Raw genomic sequence first — 21,456 nt, forward strand, 5'->3', positions numbered from 1 at the left:
TACTATTTACAATTTGTTTTGTAAATGTTCATTTGTTATGGCTAACAAGAGTTATCAGAGTGCTTCAAATATACCATCTACACATTTGAAGCAGAAAATTTGAATCTGTGACTGTGGTTGCTTGATTTGGGAAGTCCAGGAGGGGTGCTGTTTGAACCATTAGACTTAAAAGGGGGGTAGATGGTTGGTAGATGTAACTTTAATGTAAAATAGTCATCAAAAGGGTGTTGTAGCACTGTGGTTGGTCTTTGCATAAACTTGTTCTGCATTATTTGGTGCCAACTATTTACTGGTGCCAAAACGTCTTGACTGCGTAACGGTTTATTAGGGTGTGATGGTAACACCATTATCGGTTTTGACGTTACATATTCCTTATATTTACCGTATTTTTGTTTGTTGTTAGTTTATTGAAAGAAAATGCTCTGTAATGACATGAAGCAAAAGAGTGTCTGAGGGGAGAGGATGTGCTTCACCTTTATCACAGGACTGCTGCCTCTCCATAATGGCTACGTTTATGTTAGGTAATGCTGCTTCTGTCTCTATTTACAGACACATAGCAACTTCCTTATCTGGTCTCTTCAAGAAGCTGCCAGCAGAGGTAAAATGATTACTGAAAAACTGCAACTGTTAGTCAAGCAAACGTAAAGTTGCATAATTAGGATTGTGCAATTACACTTGTAATGTTGTAATCACAAGTGTAATGTTACACCATTAGAAGTCAAAATACTACTTTTAGAAAATTATTTGACTAAAAGTACAAAGTATATATTCTACAAACTACTCAGTTAATGTGTTAAGGCAATGTGTTTAACATGTGTGACCTATTGGGCAGATTGTATATTTTTCCTAAGCAAAATTTGCGCTTGTGTCCCAGAAAGTTGAGGGGACAGAAAAGGAATGGGTTTGTCTTTACAACCCCATTAGGGAAAAGCAAGAAATCTTCCATGACATCCAGATATGCTGTTAAATGACTGATGAACAAGATATTTGTATGTCTTCTGTCCTTTTTTGTCCTCTCCTTTAAAATGTTCTCGCCTCTTTCACACTAAACTCAGCTTCAGTTTACCAAGAAAACTGAATTAAATATAGTGGTGTTTTTAAAATAACCCCTGCTTTTTGTTTTCTACACTGTTAACATAACAGACGAACAGGAGGACCACACGGGCCACACAATGAAGTTGCTTTAGATTCATAAACTTGCGACTGAGGTGGATGTATGCAGAATTATCGGTTGTGACTGATGGAAAATGAGTCCTGTGTGGAATCCAAACCAAAACATAATGCACCAACAACTTAGATTTTTGATTGCCAATGATTGTGCAACCCTGCCGGGAAGCAGAGTGAAGAAGCTATTCAAGATATATATATCTTCACAACTATATTGGTAACTAAAATGTGGCACAGTTCAAGCTGCTTGAAATTGAGGATGTATGACCAGTCCGCTGTTTGGTTGTTGAACATGAGGCTCATTAAATAAAGGTTCATCTGAACTGTTATTGTCTGAAACGCATTTCTGTGGAACTTTTCCAGAGGTCAGTGTTAGTTAATTATCTTTATTAATCATTGGGTATACTCAAATAATTTTTTAAGGTAATTAGCGTTGAAATGTATCCAGAAACGTTTTTGTAGATTTAACCTAATTTATTTTGCTGTTTCAGAGCTGCTGACCTTAGATACTCTAGGCTACATGTACCCAACTGAATTAAGTGCAGATCGTTACCTCAATTTTTTGATGTAAATTCTTTAGGTTGCTTTTCACATTGAACCCTCAACTTGAGAATTTCAACTTGGTCTCCCACTCAACAATAAAATGACAACATGAACTGTTGTAAGCCTACTGATGTTTTTTTTTTAAATCTATCAAGGTACTTAGACAACGTAGTTTTAACAGCAAGTGTAACTATAAAAAGTTTCATGAAGAAATTTGTCAATTACAATTTTTTTTTTTTTAAAAAGACGTAATTAAATATCCCACTGTGAAATGACATTGTGCTAAGTATATTACTTTCCACAAAATTAGGAGCCTTATATAAAACAGAAAAACAACTCCGTAAATTGGTCTCTACATTACCAGTTTAAGTAGATAAAATCCGTGTAAGCGGTTAGTTAAATAAATCGGAGTTGTGGAGGGTAACTCGATGCCTCTGCATGTGTCCTCTGGATCCCGTCAGACTACTCTGATCGGAGGGAGGAGAGAGAGGAAGGCGCACACCGACCGCAGCAGCAGCAGCATGAGCAGATAGGCAAGCGGTCCAGACCACCTTCTGCGCCGCCGCGCCTCTGTGCCTCTGTCCGCTCCTGGGCTCCGGAGTTTTATACTTTTTATAAAGCCGAGGAAAACCCCGATTCAGCTTCAGCAACAGCGAGCCGGTTGTGTCTACTCTGCGGTTCAGCGCGCTGATCAGGTCAGTCACCTTCGGCTCGGTTCAGAGTATGCTGGGCTGTGAGTGCTGTGGCTGCACACTAGGTGATAAAACGCAAAAACCATCTGAAAAAGTCAGCCGTATTCATAATGTTTGCGTCACAGTTTTATAGAGTATTATGCCCTGAAGTTTAATGTTAGATACAATTATTTTCTCGTGTTAAAATAGTCTTTATTTTAGATTACTCTAGAGGAATAAAAATGTTAGGAACAATTTAACTCTGAATCCCTTTTTGTTGTACGCTTCTGTATAATAACCACTTCTGTATAATAACCACTTATTCTGACATTAATTAGACTGACCTGATGCAGTTAAGAGTGAAGGGTGGACACTTTTTGCAGCGCGACAAGCCTCGTAGCGGCGTGCAAATTGGGGGTGGTGATAGTAAGGAGGTGCGGCTAAAGCACTGACAACTGGCACACACGCAGGTGTCGGTCCAGAGTGTATCTATCTCTTGGCCACAGTGCGAGTTTGAGTTTGACATGCAAACTCCAGGCAGAGATTTTAACCAACTAAGTGGTCACAACTTCGCTTCAGGTGAGTGCAGTTAATATTTGGTTATTCTTGCTTCCTGTCTGAACTCTGCAGAGCTTAGCATTTATATATATATATATGTATATATATATACATATGTAATTTTTTTTAAATCAGGACATATGGAAGTAAAAGAGACTTATGCTATATGTCTCACATCCTTATTATTTGTTTTTATCCACTGTGTCATATGAGGAATTTGTAAAGCACGATGAACATTCAGGGACTTCTGCTATCTGAGCAACTGCAAATATGACAGCTGTGACTCAGCAATAAGGCTCAGAGTCAGCCACGGGTGTTTTTCTTTTTTCTCTCTCTCTCTTTTTGTCCTGGGGGATTAGTCCTCACCAGATGTTAACTGTTAAATGCACACCTCTTATCTCATAGTACTACCTTCAATTTTTTACCAGCTGAAACCAATTTCCACTCAGCTAAAGGCCTGATTTACTTTTTGATTTATTTTGATATATTTTATTTCTGAGAGCCTTATTAAATTGTACGACGTAAAGAAATCACAAGATCACCCCTAGCAATATCTCTATATCTATATTAATTATTTATTATCTAGATTTCTTAATCAGTTAAAAAAAAAGTTGATATAAGTATTTGCTGTTTGGTGCAGAGGCTGAACATTGTGATATTTTTTGTATTGATGCATTTCATGAATATGAAGAAATTAAACATAAAATATTTCAGTGATTGATTGCCTGATCACAGAAGAGATTATTATTACCTTGATAAAATTAGCCAATTTCAATGTCTGGCCAATTGATTGGTGCATCTTACATTATAACTATTGAATGTTTATCCCATTTGATAAGACGTCCCATTAGAATGCCAAACAACTTTTCCCTTCTTTCCAATTGTTATTAATATCTAATGGCAGTAAAAAATTACAATTAGAGACTAATAAATATAATATATCTGTTGTTCAGTATAACAAATATTGTGACAATGATAATATTTAAATTATTAATACAATTTCCATGTAACCTAAAATAAAATAAAGCATAATTTCTAAATTTGGAGCAAAATATCCCTGTTTAATAAGTAAACGTAATGGTGTAATAGAAACGTGATCAATCTACTTTATCCTCTGTATTTGTAGAATTAAAGACTAATTCTTGTGTATTTCCTGTGAACTTGTATTGCCTTTTTATCGATTTCCAGCAAGCAAGCGCAATGTTTAATAATTGCCATTTTTCACACCGCAATATGTAAATAAAGATATATTTACTATAAATCTATCACAGTGTCCAGTGCACCATGAATAGTAGCAATCAGATGTATAAATAGCTGCTAAATGTATAAGGTAGACATTGTTATATTTTGATACTCTGAAAATCAAGTACACATTTATAGTCAAATCAGGCTTTCACAGATAGAATCAAAGTAATGAAATGACGCTGTCCTAACAGAAGTTCATCAGAGGTTAAAATGTCATTACTAATGTAATAGGTTGAGAAGAGAAAACCCATGATAAACCTGTGGTTGAAGAATTGGAGAAGTTCCACTTCCTTGCTTCCGTAGAACATTTCATTAAATTGACATTTTGCTTAGCTTTTATATAAGTTTGGTAACAAATTGTTTTGCAAGCATTTTTTTTTAAGAAATATCAGAAGTTTTTGTGTGCAAAGTCTGGAGGTGCAGCGACAATCCAGATGTGTCAGAAATCTCACACAGCTTTAATCAGCTCCTCCAAGAACTTTATCTCAGGCTAGCTTCTCTCATAATCTTTGCATGAGCGCCTTGAAGTCTGACTACAGGTTGGACGCAGGTGCTGAGGCAACACCACGGCCTCATTTATTCACTTATCAAGTTATACCATTCTTTAAGCTGGGAGGTGTGTACATGTGGGCGTTAGAGGCCGCGTATGTGAATGACAAAGAGAGATTTGGACTTTGTTCTGTTGTCATAAATAAAGGAGTGCCTTAAGATGGAGTATATTGTTTTTGTTGTCTGCCTCACGTGCTTAAAGCCGATTTTTCATCTTTATGGGTAACAAATTGTCAGACAGATTAAATCTCTGTCGAGGTAGGTGAGGTCACATTGGCATTCTGTGTTGGTGGGAAAATATATTCTTTTTGTGACTCATAGGAAGTGGCATAAATCTTGCATTTTATAAGAGGTGAAAATAAGTACAGTCTAAGGCAGTCTAAACATCGACTTCTGCAAAAACATCCAGATAAAAACCAACAGCACGCTCCAAATCAGCCCACAGATAATTAACCACTTCTGCCTTCCACACTATCAACAAATTAATTAAATTAATCGCAATCTTTTTAATAATAATAATAAAAAAACAAGTTCAATTACATTTTATGAGATAACAGTGATGCTTTAAACAGTTTAGCCTTAAGGTCATCATTGTTTTTTTTTTTGTTTTAAATAAGTGTAATTATTAACTTCAAGGCCAATTGTTTCAACATCTACTGTATACACACGGAAACATTTTGGCCACAAAATGAGATTTCTATTGACATCAAACAATGCTTTGGAAACCAAAAGGTTGTTTGTAAACAGAAAATTCAAGCTGTACTAGTTAATATTTTATTCCTTCATATCACCCATTAGCCTCCTCTCTCATGTCTAATCAAGATTTGTTGCGGATCTGTGTAGTAATTATATTAATTTTCATAAAAGTTGTCATTTTTAAATGGTCGTCTTATTTTGCGTTATTTTAACTGGGATATGTACAAGCTGAACCAATGACCAGCTTGGTCTATGCAAATGTGTTTTTGATACTTTGACTCAGGAGCTGTGTAGGCTGCTTGTGTTTGAAGGGTTTTGTTTTCTCTTAATAAAGCACAAACAGAGTCTACTACATCTCTCCACTCGGTGCTTTGATCACAACATCTGCCATCTGAGACGTGACTCATGTTCAGGAGAGCTTCAAAGCAAATGATCAGTTTGCACCTTTTCGCACCTTGCATTGAAAGCAATTTACATTTTTACCAGCTACCACTTCAGTTATCGCTTTCTTTTTACTGTCGAATCTGTATCATAACTGTGATATGTGAACTTCGAGCAACACGCATTAACTGGTTGGCTCGTCTTACGAATTCTCTAACCATCAGACTTCTTTGACTCGTGAATGTTAAAGTTAGATCGGAATAAGACTTTTAGTTGGACTGTATTTTGATCTCCCTGTAGCTTCTTTGTTTATAAGAATAGTCATACAATGTTTACTAGTTTATGTAGCTGTCGGACAGATTTTATGCTCCCAGTCATCTTTGTCATGGTAAATGCATTATAGTAAATGTTTTTTTTTATGTTATCTTGCTCTGTTTATTATCTCCAAAAAAGTTAGTTGTTTAAACTTCTTTGGTGCTGCAGGATCCTCTAAATGCAACAGTTTGTTTTTCCTGTCAAGCTGCTGTGGTAATGTCACTGTGGTCTCTGACCTTGGTAATTACTGTGCGAGAACAATGATGTCAGAATGAAAGACACAATAGTATAGTTTATGCTAAAAAAGCCTAGATGAGTATTACCAGGAATTGTGATTTACAGTCCCCGAGTCAGGAAATTGCATAAGTGAGCTGAAAGACAGGAGCGCCTCTAGAAAAGTTTCACACAAGTGGCCAAATATGGGTCAATAATAATTTAGAGGTGGCACAGCAAAACAAAGAATTATTAGATTTTAATTTTAGGTTTATAGATAAGCAAATAGGGGATGGATTTAAAGGTTGGATTGGTTGAATGTACAAAAATAACATTGGTATAAATTAATAAACAAATATAAATACATATATTAGCTCAAAAAGAAGTATGTAATTTTCTGTTTTTAAATCCACATGCTGAAACCAAAATTTATATAAGCCCTAGTCAACACTAATAAATATTTTTCAGAATATTAGCACCATCCATCACACCACTACACCTGAGTTTGGGTGAGAAAAAAGTTACATTTATTAAAAAAAATTTAATTAAATACAGACAGACAATGCTGAAATAAATTTTTTTTTTTAAACTTTGTGGTGTTTATTTACAGACTCAATATAGATGTTTAAAAAAATACAACATTGAGGCTCATTTTGCATCATAGCAATGGTGAAGCAGCTTGCAGGAACTATTTTACATCGACCTTCTTTCATCCTGACTTAAGCGTTAAAGGTGAGCTGGAAAATGAAAAGTAAACAAACAAAAAAAAAAAAGGTAAATCAGTTTTTAAAAAATCTTTAGTCCAAGACATTTTAGTCATATTCATTATTTTTTGGATATTGAATGTAGTTAATATTGATTTTGATCATCATCCAATTAACGCCTTCCTTTATTGATGCCATTTTTTAAAAAGAAAAATTTGCATAAATTTGCTATGTTTTATGTAGCAATGACTCGTCTATTACGCCTACAGATAGGCGTGATAGACGGTGAATTATTGCTATTAAGAAATACTAAAGCTGAATACAAAGACTCTGACATTTCAACCGCCCACCTTAGAAATCCCACCTCAACGGAAAACTGGTCGGACCTGTCAGCGTATTGAAAAGTTTCCGCATTAGTTGGTATTAAGACATTAGCAATAAATCCTTTGGTTTTGTGAGAGTTTGGATTATGTCCTTGTTCATTTCATGTAATTTTCATCCATATTGAGATCACAATTACTTATTAATGAGACATTGTAGCAGTAAATGTAATAAAATGTAAGCATTTGCACTGTTTTATCTTGTACAATTTTTTTATTATATAATAAAGTTGTATTTATATCTATATGAAACAAAAATATATAATAATAAATTATTGTAATCTAAAGCCAGCCACACCACCTGCAGTATGTTAAGTTTGTATAATTTGTTCAATATTGATTAGTGATTATTTTTCACTCAGGTAGACAGCTGGTAGCACACTGAAGACCAAACGTTTTGTAATGCCTGGTTCACATGCAAAGATTTAAAAATTGTCGGCTAATTTTCAAAACCTTAGAGACCACACACAGGAGGATAAAAAAATCTTTTGTACAGCAGGTTTGGTTGTACAGTGTGTGGTGTCGAGCCACACGACAGGAGAAACACACCAAACACACACACACACACGCCCACACTGACTTCACTCACCAGCATTCAGATTTCAGAAGGGAAATTTCGCAAAACCTCTCATGAACAAACGTAAGTTTAGAGTAAATAGACATCCTTGACTGGGAAGACGCAATGGTTGTGGTATACATTTAACAGAGAATAAAGCAAAGCAAAGACGTCCCCGATGTTCACTGGTGTTTCTGGTGCGCCATGGCAGTTGTTTTGTGTTCTGTGTATTTTGGATTCCCCTCTGTGTTTCTGTCACTTTGCTCTCTGATTGGCGACACGTCACATTCAACGAGTTTGAGAACGCCACCAAAATTCACAATTTATTCTTCTCGCAACATCGCTAGTCCGTCAGTGATTCAAGGAGCTTTTGACGTACTCATGTTGCATCCTCATAAGTTAATTGTCACGTGTTAATTTTTTTTTTTAAATGAAACGTAGCAAGCACTCCACCGTAGATCGGGTTTTATTTGGGCCGAGTCTACAAAGGGTTGCATTTTGTTGCAACAGAAAGCAGTGCGGGTTGATTTAAATGTCCTGATGTTATATTAGCAAGTCCAGTCTTTTTGCCAATGCACTTTAACACAGATATTGGTCAACCAATAGGAATATCATTTCAACTTTGTCCTAATTTCCCTTTTAGAATTATGTGGGAGTAAACCACAGCTTCTTAGGTCACTTTCCTGGTCTCTTTTGGGAACTCACTAGTGACTCATACTTATTGCTTACTGGGTTTGTTGTTGGTTCGCTGGATGTGGCATCACCTGAGGCAACGGTAGTTCAAGTCTTGCTGAAAATGATGTAAGATGTCAGTAATCCACCCCCTCAAATCAAAGTTGGATAATTAATGTGAAATGTCAAACGATCATGGCATCAAAACAGGAACATGGTTTTCCAAATGACCGCGCTCTATCTGGAAAACGTGTTGTCTTTTTATAGCTCGTTACACATGTTGTCATCACCAACTAGTTGGGTGGGGTGCAACATCACCCAACTTAAATTTAACAATTACCAAATATTTTTAAGTTGTTTAATATAGTTAATAAACAAAACAAGAAAGTGTGATGTTATATAATGTATTTAACAATGTATTAAAGTATATTTTGGTTTCAGGTTCTAAAAAATGCTTTTAAAAGGCCGGTTGCAAAACAAAACGTATGGCTTTACTCTTCACTCCATTTATTTAAACACTATCTGATAAATTTTTGTTACTTTAAAAACAAAACATTTTAAAAAACATCTTGACACTGATAGCTGGCTAAACTGCAGAGTCACACTGATGTTAGCTTGTTAGGCTCCTGATGTTATTAAACAAATTCAGAGAACCACAGAATAGGACCGTTGGGCCTCTGGGCTTCAGGGATTTTGCCAGACATTGTTGATTGGAAAGCTGGCACAACTTTCAACACACCCACCTGTGTATTGTTACACTTTGCATAAGTGTGTCTGCGGATCAATATCAAAATAATTTAAATATTGCTCTTCTCCAATACTTAAGACTATTTTGATCCATTTTACTCTTTTGAAATACTGGTGTAATAGTGCTGTGACATCTGAGCTGCACATTGTTTTCATTGCTGATTGTAGTTTTCAGAAACGATCATCGAGGCTGTTCTTTTTCTGCCACTTTTCTTGCTTGAGTTTGTCTAGAAAGTTAACAGATTAAAAGCTATTCGTCTTTCCAAAAACATTCACAAATGTGGTTATATTGGCGCTAGTGTGCACATAAATGTGATATACTATATATTCTATACTATGGTGATTGATAGTATGAAATATTTTTCTTGAATTATCTGCAGATTGTCTCAAACAGTAGAAAACAATATTTAGATTAATTACATTGCGATATTGTATTTATAAAGCATTGTGTTTTTAAACCAAACACCGTTACCTTGCAACTCTTATTTCTTCCTTCAGCAAGGGCAGAAAGACTTTGTGTTGATTACCGAAAAGGTCAGCAAACAGTTAAAAGTTAGGATAACTCCTAAATCTTTCCCTGAAGTAAATAGACAATTCCAAAATCCGTTTCCTGTATGCACACCTTTCCTGGCACTTGATTTCATAGTATGTTCAGTAAATGAGAAAGACGTCATGTGTTTTTTTGTTATTGTCCTGTTAAACAGCAGCAGAAGGCAGCACACTCCCGTCTTTTCCTCTCTGCTTCAAGTAACAGGGCATGACCCTTCCCCTGTTGTACCTCTCTCCTTTCCTACCGTTTTGCCCTCCTCTATATGTGTCAAAACACACATTTATCTAGCTAGGATAGCAGCGTAGTTACTGCTAAGGACAGCTGTATACACAGGAAAACGTCTTTATTCTCTGTTATCCTGTTTCACTTTTGCTTCATCCTTTTTATTTTTTTGACATGTGCCCTGTTAACTGTGCAACACCTCTCAAACGTGAACGTTAGTGTGTCTGTGACTGTGTTTGCAGACGTGTGTGTGTGTGCGTGTGTGTGTGTGCGTGTGTGCGTGGGTGTGTGTGTGTGTGTGTGTGTGTTTGTGAGGCCTTGAAGCAAGCACCACTCCTTCCCCTTATCCAGTGAGGAAGCTCTACAGTCTCAAGGGACTCATCAACCATTAACTCATAACTATTTGAGGGAATTAGGTGAAGGTTCGTGTCCTCAGATAGTTGTGGAAATTGAGATTCCCAGAAAGTAGCCAGTGATGCAGAGGTTAGCACTAAAGACATCTCTGCTACAGCAGTGCCAGCTCTCTCTGATTCCATGAGGCAAACATCAAGGAGTTTTGGAAAAATAAAAAAGAGCTTTTCATCTCATGTGTTTACAAAACATCACGTCTGCATAAACATCAACACCAAAAGCATTTGCAGCAACTGGAAATGTTTTGTATTCTGAAGTCATACGGAGGAGAAAGCAGCGGTCCACCTCTAAACCGTTCGAGGTGGGCTTTTCATCTGGGCAACCACGGAAACTAAAAAAAAAACAATCTTCTGTCCCTGCAAAAACAATGATGCTGTTTTTTGAAACAGTACTGCAAATAAAAAGACATAAATGTGTTTTTTTTCCCTTCTGCAGATTTCCTCTTCTTTTGCTGCCATAGTCAAATATTAATATTTAAAATTATCAAACACATTTTACTATCAGATAAGATAAAGATTCCATGTCAGATGATTATGGTTTTTAGTAAGCCACAAAATAAATCCAAGCTAACTTGAAAAAGTAACCACCCTGTAAATCCAATACTTTGTTTAATAAATGAGTATTTCACCTTGCTGTTAAGGAATTGATTTTGCTGAATTGTTTGAATTCATCCATAGTATTGGGTTTCGTGGCATTAATGGCATCTTTATGGCCAGGCCATTGCATAAAGATTGGATTTAAGTTCACACTTTGACTAGACCACTCTAAAACCATATATATATATTTTATTTTTAGAGGTGGGGTACTGCATTTTACAGTCCCCCACCTGTAGTTTGTATCATTCTAATGCTGCAGTACCCACGCTTAAAGTCACAAACTAATGGCTAGATCTTGTTCAGGGATTTTCAAATAGAGCGGAGAGTTCTATAAATTTCATCAAGTTGTCTGATCCTAAAGCGATAAAGTGAGCCCAGATCTTCATTCTACCCCTGCAGTGAATGAGTGATGCTTTTGTCTTAAGTGGTGTGTTAGTTTTACATCAGACATGCGCCTTTTAGTTATTCTTGGTCAATAGACCTTTAAACTCAAACCATGGATGCCGAGTTTTGCCTTGTCAATTTTTTTTATAGTTGAATCATGAACACTGACCTTAATTGAGGCACGTTAGGTCTGCTGAGTTTTAGATGCTGTTTTGGGTTCTTGTGCGATCTGCTAATGGGTCGTCAATGAGTCTTCTGACTAATTTTGGTAGACCAGGTTTTTCTGGGAAGGTTCTCCACTGTTCCACATTTTCCCCATTTGTTGGTAAAGTACTAAACCCTTAAAAAAAATCTTTATAACCACTTCCAGATAAAAGATTTTGTGTTCTCATTTATACTCGCAAAAAAGATTTTGTGGTCGCACATTTTTAACATATATATGTTTTAGAAAAACCTATCTTCAAACTTTTACGGCAAATTTAGCTTTTTGTGTAACTCACATTAGCAGTGAATAAAACATATTCCTGAGAATTATGCACTCTGTGGTTTTTTTGTACATTGACAGATCAGGCACAATACGTTTGCTCAGTGGTTAAGATCCTAAAAGCGTCCTTACAATTTTTTTATATATAAATATCTTGTTTGATCACTCTTTTAGACAATGAATATGTTCTAATCACTGTCAGTCACATGGTACTGTCATATATGTTAAGGTTTCAAGGTTGTCAACTCTGTGCCCCGGCTTTGCATGATACTATTTAGATCAGGGGTCCTAGAAGGACATGTTCAAAGGTTCAAATATGACTTCTAGATAAGATTAGATGTCAAGAACTGCAGGTAATAAGAAACCATATTTTATTGAATTCCCTTACAAATTTGAAGCAAACAAATATTAAATTTTTCTCTTTTTGCTATATAAGTAAGCATAAACTTGAATCTTAAATTTCATTTCATTAGTAACTGATTGTTGTTAAAGGAAATTCACAAATTACTGTAAATATTCTTTAAATGTCCTATTCACAGAAATAATAGTTCCCTAAAGAGAAGGAGTGGACGTTGTCCAGAGTGACTTTCCATTCGGTCCAGATCCGGACTTCGTGACTTTGAGATTCGCAGGTTTTGAGGTTCTGTAATGTAAGGTATTATTATGACACACTACAGCTTCCACCGTATCACAGACTGTGTGCATGTTTCTTTTCATGTACTCTTGCAGTTTCATGTTAATTTGCTCTCGCGTGGCTGTTGGTTAAGCAAAGAGCATATTTGCATGTAGGTCAGCCAGTCTTACCCCGACTTTTAATGTTTTAGGGTTACTTAGCTAAATACTGATCTGAGGGGAAAAACAGATCACCTCATGTATCATTATTGCACAAAAATAACTGAAATATATAAATTAAAAACAGTAAATAGGGCAACATGTTGACCATCCATTAATGAGTGTGATGATTACCTGTGCAGAATTTAAAGATTTGGCAGATTACAAACATTAGGTTGGGGGACTAGAGATGAAAACTGGCCTTCATGACTAATTCTGGCAGATTATGTTGTGTTCATTGTCTCTTCTAAAAATAAATAAACAATAACAATTAATGGATAGCTGGCAGCCTCAAGAATTAGAATCTCTCATAGTTGTCATCTTCGATTGTTTGTCCAAGCAAAATGTGTGCAAAATTTAATTACAGCATTTCAGATGTCAGGCAGTTATGAGATGTAATTTGTCTGTTTTTGCAATGTGATCTACAGCTATTTGCTTTGTCTGCTTGAAAGATCAACAGCTTTTTGACTATGAACACGGATGAAAACCAAAACATGTTAAAAGATGAATTCTGAGTCATTAGGATTAAGTCTGACTCATCTCAATTTCATACATTGCACTAGAAATGTAAAGGTTCGCTTACAAAGACAAACACTGTCTACGGGCAGATTGGAAAAACAACTATCTTGTTTAGTCTGATCAGTCATCTTTGGTTGTTGCTCCCCTCACCTGAGACTTTCTTTTTTTTTCCAAGTTCAGTTTCAACTTGCACATGTGGTTTATTCTGCTACTGTACAGTACATGTTTTCAAATGGTAGAAAACAGTGGCAGATTCACCAGGATGTGAGCAGTCACGTTGTGTGAGTTTTTATAGCTGAGGGCTTTTATAGTTAAGTGACAAAATGAGAAGTCATCTCGTAGTAGCAACTACATTTGCAAGTGAAAATACAACATTTCAGTTTCTGTATTTCATCGCAGTTTTTATCTAAGCACCAACACATATTTATTTTAGCAGCTTTAATCTTGTCTTCATGTTATGGTATACTGTAGGTATGGTTTGCATTCTCTTCAGTTGCACTGCATTGCTGTGAGACCTGGTTATTGGTGCATTTGCCTGATCTGGTAATTGAAAGTCAAAAATATCTGTTATGTGAGACCACTTAATCTATCAAAGCTTTAACCTTTTTTCTTTTTTTTTTACAAAGTATCATTTTCAGTCGATATTTCATCATTCCAGAAAAGTTAGAGGCTTGAATGTCATATTTGATTGACCCTTTATGACCTTAGTTTTAAAACTCCGCATGGATATTTTTGCTTATTTTAATTGTACGCACTTCTTTAAATGCCCTGTGAATAAATATATTTGGCCATTTATCCATAAAAACTGGAAATGTAAATATCTAGCAAGTTATTTTCGCAATTTACCCTCTATTAAAAGAGTGCCCCTGCTACGGCGGAGGTGAAATTACCGCAATAACCCGATACTGGCTAGAAAGAGCAACGGCTCCCCTTTCAGAAACTGTTGGGACTTTTTAGATCTCGCAAAGTGTGGTGGAATTACGGTACTGCAAATTTGGCTGGATCTCTGGCGCTCCGTTCGGTCTGGAAGGGTTAATGTTTTAGCAAAAAGACAATTTTCTCTACATAATCCTTTTTGTATGAAAATCTGTGCTTTCTAACTTTTTGCACACTGTTTCATCAAGTAAATTTAATCCAAATTCAGAGAAAAAAAAAGTTTGATATTACAATGAACAGTAGAAAGAAACACCTGCCTGTTGCAAAAGAAAAATAGATGACTAAATGACAATGTGCAAAGTAACACAATGCAAAACTGATAAACTGAACTGAGTAGTAGTGGAGTTTTATTGCTGAATGGCATTTGAGCTCAAATTCAAGTATTAAAACAATAAATCACTGTGATTAGTTTAACTCCACAGACTTTTTCATTACATTAGCCCTCCTGCAGTCGCAGGAAGGGTTCAGTGAAGAAAGGCGTGAACTTTTTACCCTGCGCACAGTGCTGGCAGGATCGCACTGATTGAGGTTTGTTTTTATTCTTTGTAATGTCGGGAACTAACGGACTGATGGGACACCCTCATCACTTCCTTGTTGTCCAACTGTAATGTCTTCCTTGCTCGAAGCATTAGAAAGACAATATCTACCAGAATACCCAGTCATCCAACCTGAACATTTTGCATGAGGAAACTTTATGTCACCCCAATAAAACATGTTATAACATGTATACCATTTTAGTTCACAAGAGATAAAACCCTAAATGACACTGGATGTTGTTTTTAAGTAAGTCAAAACAGATACTTCGGAAGTGGGGCTTGATAAGCTCATTGATCGACCAGAATCACGTTTTTCTATTTCTCTCCACTGTTTTAAATACAACACTTACACTATGTTGTATTTGGATTTTATTTTACTTAGAAAACCTGTAATATTCTCAAATGTACTGTCTTGTTTTATGCACAATGCATGACATTTCTAATAAAAAAGAAGTAAAAACATGCATGAATGATAAATTGTTAATATTAAATGCAGTATTTTATATAACAAATATTACTAAGAAATATGGCATGAACCAATAAAAGATAACTTTACTTGCCATAATGTTTCTACTTCTACACTCCTTTCATGTGAATTATTTTACAAATAGGTTATTCCTTTATTTATTTTCCAGCAGATCCATTCCCCTGTTATATGAATATTTAAAAAAATGTTTCTTGAACCAATCCATGTCAAATGACTTTGTGCTTTTGTCTTCATTGCTAAGGACACCCATGTGGCTCGGTTTGTTATTAGACATAGTTATGTACAAATGGTTCTTAATTACTTTAAGCTAGAAAGCTTCTCTCACATGCTGCTGTCTAATGTTAAACAGAAACTGTAATGTGTGTGAGAGAGAAAAGTTTCTACTGTCAAATCTACTATTGTGGGTTTGGGAATACTCAAGGCAGGAATGCTGTTTGTACCAGTGGATGTCAAAGCATCTTTCCTGGTCGCCTTGCAGGAACGACTTTCTACTGAGGCTGAGATGGAAACAGCTGCAATAAACCCTGAAAGAGAAGAAATTTGCACAAAATTGTTATATTTACTATTTATACAAATAATATTGATTACATGGCTGATCAGTACAATATATCATAAACACTGATAACAAAAACTACCTTATTCACAAGTGTTGATATGTAGAAAAGAAATATGAGACCCAGATGGCGCTGTGTGCCACCAGCATCAGGTATCGATATAACCGCAGAATCATTCTCCCCACTAGGCAGATGGCCTGAAGATGATGACATTTATATATATTTGTCTTTTGTAAATTAATAGGCTACACCTTGTCAGTATAGACCGGTTTTATCAATTGTTGACAGACTTAATAATAAGTCAAGCTTTAAGCGAGACAGACTGGTAAATGACCGAATTTCATTTACCATGGTGAGGAGATAAGGGTTTGGATACTGTTGACTGCTCCAGGGAAATTGATTTTCCTCCTACTCAAAAATGGCATCATGCTGAAAAAAAGGTTGTTTTGAATCAGCTTTTAGAAATAACTTTAATATGTTATAGCTAATTGTATTAGTTTTTCAATCTATAGTTCTGATTTCAGAATTATTCTAATCAAAATTATAGCTGTAGAAAAACTAATAAAATTAGCTGTAACAAATTAGAGTATTTTTTTATGTTGATTCAAAGAAAAAAAATTTCCAGGGCAGTGAACATTTTCCTTTTGAAATGATTTTGCATTTCTCTCACACTAATATTTTTGTTAAATTGTTCTCAAATCTTATTTCAGAAAATGTGTATTTCTGAACTCCGGGACAAACAAATTTAGTTTGTCTCGGACAGAGAAAAACTATGTAAGCATGACTTGCCGTGCTATTTAGAGCACGGTAAGTCATGCTCGACTGTTCTTTACCACTTTTACTGTCCTTAGAAAGCTGACTAAACTGATCTTTTTCACTGCTGCTGCTGACTCAATATGGCTGACTCTGACACTTTGTTTCTAGAAAAGGCTTTCAATGTCCTTGAGAGGTTTTTTTGTTTGTTTTTTGTTAATTGTCCCTGGGGAAATAATATTGCTATTATTAAGGGCTGCACAGTGGCACAGTTGGTAGCACTGTTGCCATGCAGCAGGAAGGTCATGGGTTTGAATGCTGGCCCGGGGTCTTTCTGCTTGGAGTTTGCATGTTCTCCCTGTGCATGGTGGGTTCTCTCCGGGTACTCCGGCTTCCTCCCACAGTCCAAAAATATGACTGTTAGGTTAATTGGTCTCTCTAAATTCTCCCTAGGTGCGAGTGTGTGTGTGTGTGCATGGTTGTTTGTCCTGTCTGTCTCTGCGACAGACTGGCGACCTGTCCAGGGTGAACCCCGCCTCTCGGCCGGAACGTTAGCTGCAAATAGGCACCAGCACCTCCCGACCCCACTAGGGAAGAGGGTGTAAGAAAATGGATGGATGGATGGATATCTTAAGTGCATAACAATGACTTTAGTTCTTAAAGGATCATTCTTATCTCAGTATAAATATTCGACGTAACATTGGAAATGAGTGTAGAAAGTAGAATTTCTTCAGCTAGTTCAAATGTAAAAATAAGCTGTATATTTTATGTGGTGTTTTTTTATATGCTACTTTTAGAAGCGTTAATTATAATTCCAATTATTTTTTTACATTTTGTAACTGCCATCATTATCATCACTACAGATGTGTACTTTTTGTTGTAATAAATAGACTTTATTACAATATACTGTATCTACCATTGCAAATATATTGTGTATCACATCTGTATGTCTTTCACATCATAAGATCATCAAAATCACATCATAAATCAGTGATTTCCGTAATAAGTGGAGATATCTGTAAACATTAGTTTCTGTAAGTATTCCATGTATGATAAATAGACTATGACAGGTAAAAGTTGAAAGATCAATAAAACAAATTAAGAAACTTTCTGTAGTATATTTAGCCTTCCTGGTGTCTGCTAAAGTTTCAGTCAATGTTTAAGAAGCTGCCTGTATGAGCAGCATTTGTGCCTCTGTGAAAAATAGAGTTTTCTTTATAGTAGTTTATTACACCTTTTGTGTTTTTCCTCTCACTTCATTTTTAAACTTCTCACTGATATCGGAAATAGCAAACTGAGTCTTTTTCCCACAACAACTTTTAGACAGAAGACTGTTGCTGCTGACTGCTTATCTATGGTGCAGTCACACAACCAAAAAAAAAAAATACAAGGTCAGGAGAAAAATTTATCATTTTTGTCCACCAGATGATTTTTTGGGCATTCCTACTTTACGTTGTGTTAAGATTTTCTTTTTTAACTTTATGTATGATGCTAAGACAGAAGGAAAAGTCACTTTCTCTGTCTTTTCAACTGAATTTTTCTCTGCAGGTTTCATATTTTGTAGATAGCACATTCCATGTTGCTTTCAGGGAAAAATAAACCTTCTACTTGGCAGCAATGTGAAAGACTACGCTGCCTTCTATCAGCTAAATCTGCAAAAACAATATCTGTTATAGTGAGAGCACAACAAGGGTCAGAGGATGAATAAAGTGAAACTACTGCTGGAGTTTAACATTTATGCTTGTGCAAGTCCAGTAAAAAAGCTACGTTTTAGTGTTTTCATATGTTACATGAGGACGAAAAAGGGAATGCGTCACCACTGTCACATTGACTCTTAGTGATTGAGAGGAGGGAAAGAAGGGCAGCCAAAGAAGCATGATGAGGTAGTCAGAGTGAAGAAACAGGAAATCATCTGCATCTGATGTCTGCCACCTCACACACACACACGCACACACACACACCCATATAAAACAACGTTCAAAAAAATTTATTTTTGGACCGTACCACATGTAATACAAGCCTCTACCAATGCAACAATGTATGGTGTAAATATAAAAAAACAATAATCAGTCAAGGATCAGACATGACACACTCTCAAACACACACAACGCACACGCACGCTCAGACCACATGATAGTTCGCTGTCTGAACTTTTGCTGAGCCCAGACTCTGTCAGAAAGATGTGTGTGTAGTTCCCTTTCTAATGGTCATCACTTCCTGAGGAAAAACATGACCACACGCACACATAAGCGCACACACAGACTGTTGTTCTGACACTGTCACTTAGACGTTCAGCAGTGAGGCTGAAACAGAAAAGTTACGGAAACAGGAGAAAGGGGTGAGTGGACCAGCCAGAACCCTGTGTGTTTATGAGTTGGCGTGCACTTTCTTTTACACAGCTGTTTCTGATATTAAAAAGATTTTTGCAATTAATGTATTTGTTTATAATGTATGGCCAACAGATTTGCACTTTATTTCAGCTGAGATAAGATACTATCACTCATGAGGAAATGTTAACTTCTTAAATAAAATTGATTGGTGATCATGAAAAGTTTACAAATAATCTTAAAAAATCTTTACTACATATTTAAATAATATTAAATTTAATAGATATGTTGATTGCATGTGGATAATGAAGACTGTTATCATTTGCTTTTAATATTCTTTGAAAATGTTGTGGTTATTGACTTGTATTTGTGTTTTTTGGTTTAGATTTGTGTGTTTTGGGTTTTCTAATTTTTTTGTAATACTTGTAATATTGTGCGTATGGTGTGGAGGTCAGGAAATATAATATCTGTTATAGGGACTTATGAAGATCGTTGAATAAACTATTTTAAAGTGGACAAATTGGGGTTCATCTACTTTTTAAACATTTGTATAGCGTCTCATACACAGAGTATCTCTTTCCGGGTTTATTTCAGTGCTAGCACAAGACTAAAATGATTTTTGGTAGTATCAGTGAGTTCATATCACCTGCTGACACAGAAAGCAGGTGATAGTATTCCTCTAACTAAACTAAAGAAGAGGAAACATGTTTAAATTGGCCATGTGAGGCTTACGGCTCTAGTTCTAGTTTACTCATTCAATATTGTCTAGGATCATTTTCCAAATGTCAAAGAAAAAAAATCATTGGGTACTTTAACAAGAGCGTGTGAGTATATTTTTAGTTTTAAGTTTTGATTAATGAAATAAATTATACTAAAAAACACTCACAACTACCCAATCAAATTGCTTGTTGTTCTCTCATTGTAATTCTATAAATTCCAGAAAGTCAAACTGGTATTATGTTCTACACAGAAAGCACTTTTAAGTGACTTTAGTGGGTATTTATTCTATGTTTTTGCTTACATCTATTCAGCAAAATAACAGTATCTCACAGCAGTATAACAGTTACACTAACAATCCATTTTTTACCATCACTTCTGACACAGTCAAGGTAGATATCAAAATGTTGTCATAAAATGTAAAACCTATATTTAGTCCAGCCCTAGTTGTCACTCACCAGCATTAATGAACAGATTATCTGAAAAGAATCAAGCTAGTTAATCAAAACATAACCCTACCATATATTCAGCTAGTAATAAGGAGGATCCTTTACAAGATGGATTTGAATTTAGGTTTATCTAAAGTTGAAATGAGGAGATTTCACTGACGAAATCAAATTGAAATCAGAGACAGGTTGTCTGGCAGACGAACGTTGCGGTTTCTATCCTCCCACAATGCCAAGCTTTGAAGGCTCCATATGAGTAAGTTCAGTACCAACCAACCAGGTGGATTTTCAGACTCGGTCTAGACTCTCGGTCTTGTCAAGAGGGCAGTCCAGACCTCCACTTGACACTTGGTTTTCCAATACTCTCCTACTTGATCATTCATGTGTAGAAGGGGGAAGGCCCTTTCTGGTGAATCTGCCTCTAGTGGCTTCACACCAGCAGAATAAAAAAAGTGCCAGTTTCCTGAAGAGTAACACAGACTTTTTGGTTGTTTTTTATGTTTTTATCCTCCTGTGACACAAAAAAACATTTGACTTCAAAAACTAGGCGGCTTAGTCAGACAAACCGCAAAAAAATGTCTTCCTATACATGATGTTTCCAGAGTCCCACATATTCTTAACATGGGACTCATCAGACAAAAATCAAGCTCTCTAATCTTTTCAAAGAAAATGTGGGGACTGCGAAACAGACGAGCAGGCGGGCATATCTTTGTTTTAGTCACTCACTCTGAACCACATGCTGTTTTACATGAAGAGGTCAGGAAGTCACAGAACTCGGGGCTAAGCGCTGCCTCTCTTGCTTTCATTCCCTGCCACACACACAGGCACACGCCAATTAAAAACTTTTAAGAAACGTCTTTGACAACATATGGTATACTTGTTAAAGAAGGAAAGAGAAAAAAGCATCCTCTCGTCAAGAGGTGTAATATTTTGCAACTTGTCACTGTTTTAATAACCTTGTGAAGACAAGGGTAACTCCGAGCTAAATTTAACAAATATATCATTCGACTGAAGTTAGCCTTCCTTTTTTTTCACCTGTTTCTGGCTTGTTTCTGTAGTTTTTAATATCATGTGAAGAGATATTTCCATATATATCGAAAGTGATTGATTGTGGTTGTTAATAGCTGTTTAGTCCTCGCCCTGAAACAAGGTGGGTAGGTTTTTGTTTAAACAGAGCAAATAAAAGTGCAAAGGCTTTGAATGTGGCGGAGCAGGTTCTCCCTTTTGTCTCCCACATATCACAATAAACCGTGCTGTTTTATGTCTTAGCATCTCTGCCGTTCAAAACTCACTTTGATAAGTGTAG

General features: G+C 36.0%; 1 protein-coding gene across 4 annotated transcripts in view; it reads left to right on the forward strand.

Moving 5' to 3' along the window:
* The first annotated feature begins 2,195 nt into the window (after positions 1-2,195).
* Positions 2,196-21,456, forward strand: part of pparg (peroxisome proliferator activated receptor gamma) — a 42,592-nt gene continuing 23,331 nt past the window's right edge. Inside the window, exon 1 of one of the 4 annotated variants that reach the window (XM_005796956.2) lies at positions 2,196-2,405. Coding sequence is in view for 1 of the 4 variants with exons in the window: in XM_023325414.1 (XP_023181182.1) it covers positions 2,906-2,960 (55 nt within the window). In the remaining 3 variants the exon portion in view is untranslated. Of the gene's footprint in view, positions 2,406-2,865; positions 2,961-12,611; positions 12,700-18,918; positions 18,999-21,456 lie in introns of those variants that run through there. The other 3 variants (XM_023325414.1, XM_023325416.1, XM_023325415.1) reach the window with 3 other exon arrangements.

This window comes from Xiphophorus maculatus, chromosome 20 (assembly GCF_002775205.1).
Source record: "Xiphophorus maculatus strain JP 163 A chromosome 20, X_maculatus-5.0-male, whole genome shotgun sequence".
Taxonomy (NCBI): Eukaryota; Metazoa; Chordata; class Actinopteri; order Cyprinodontiformes; family Poeciliidae; genus Xiphophorus; species Xiphophorus maculatus.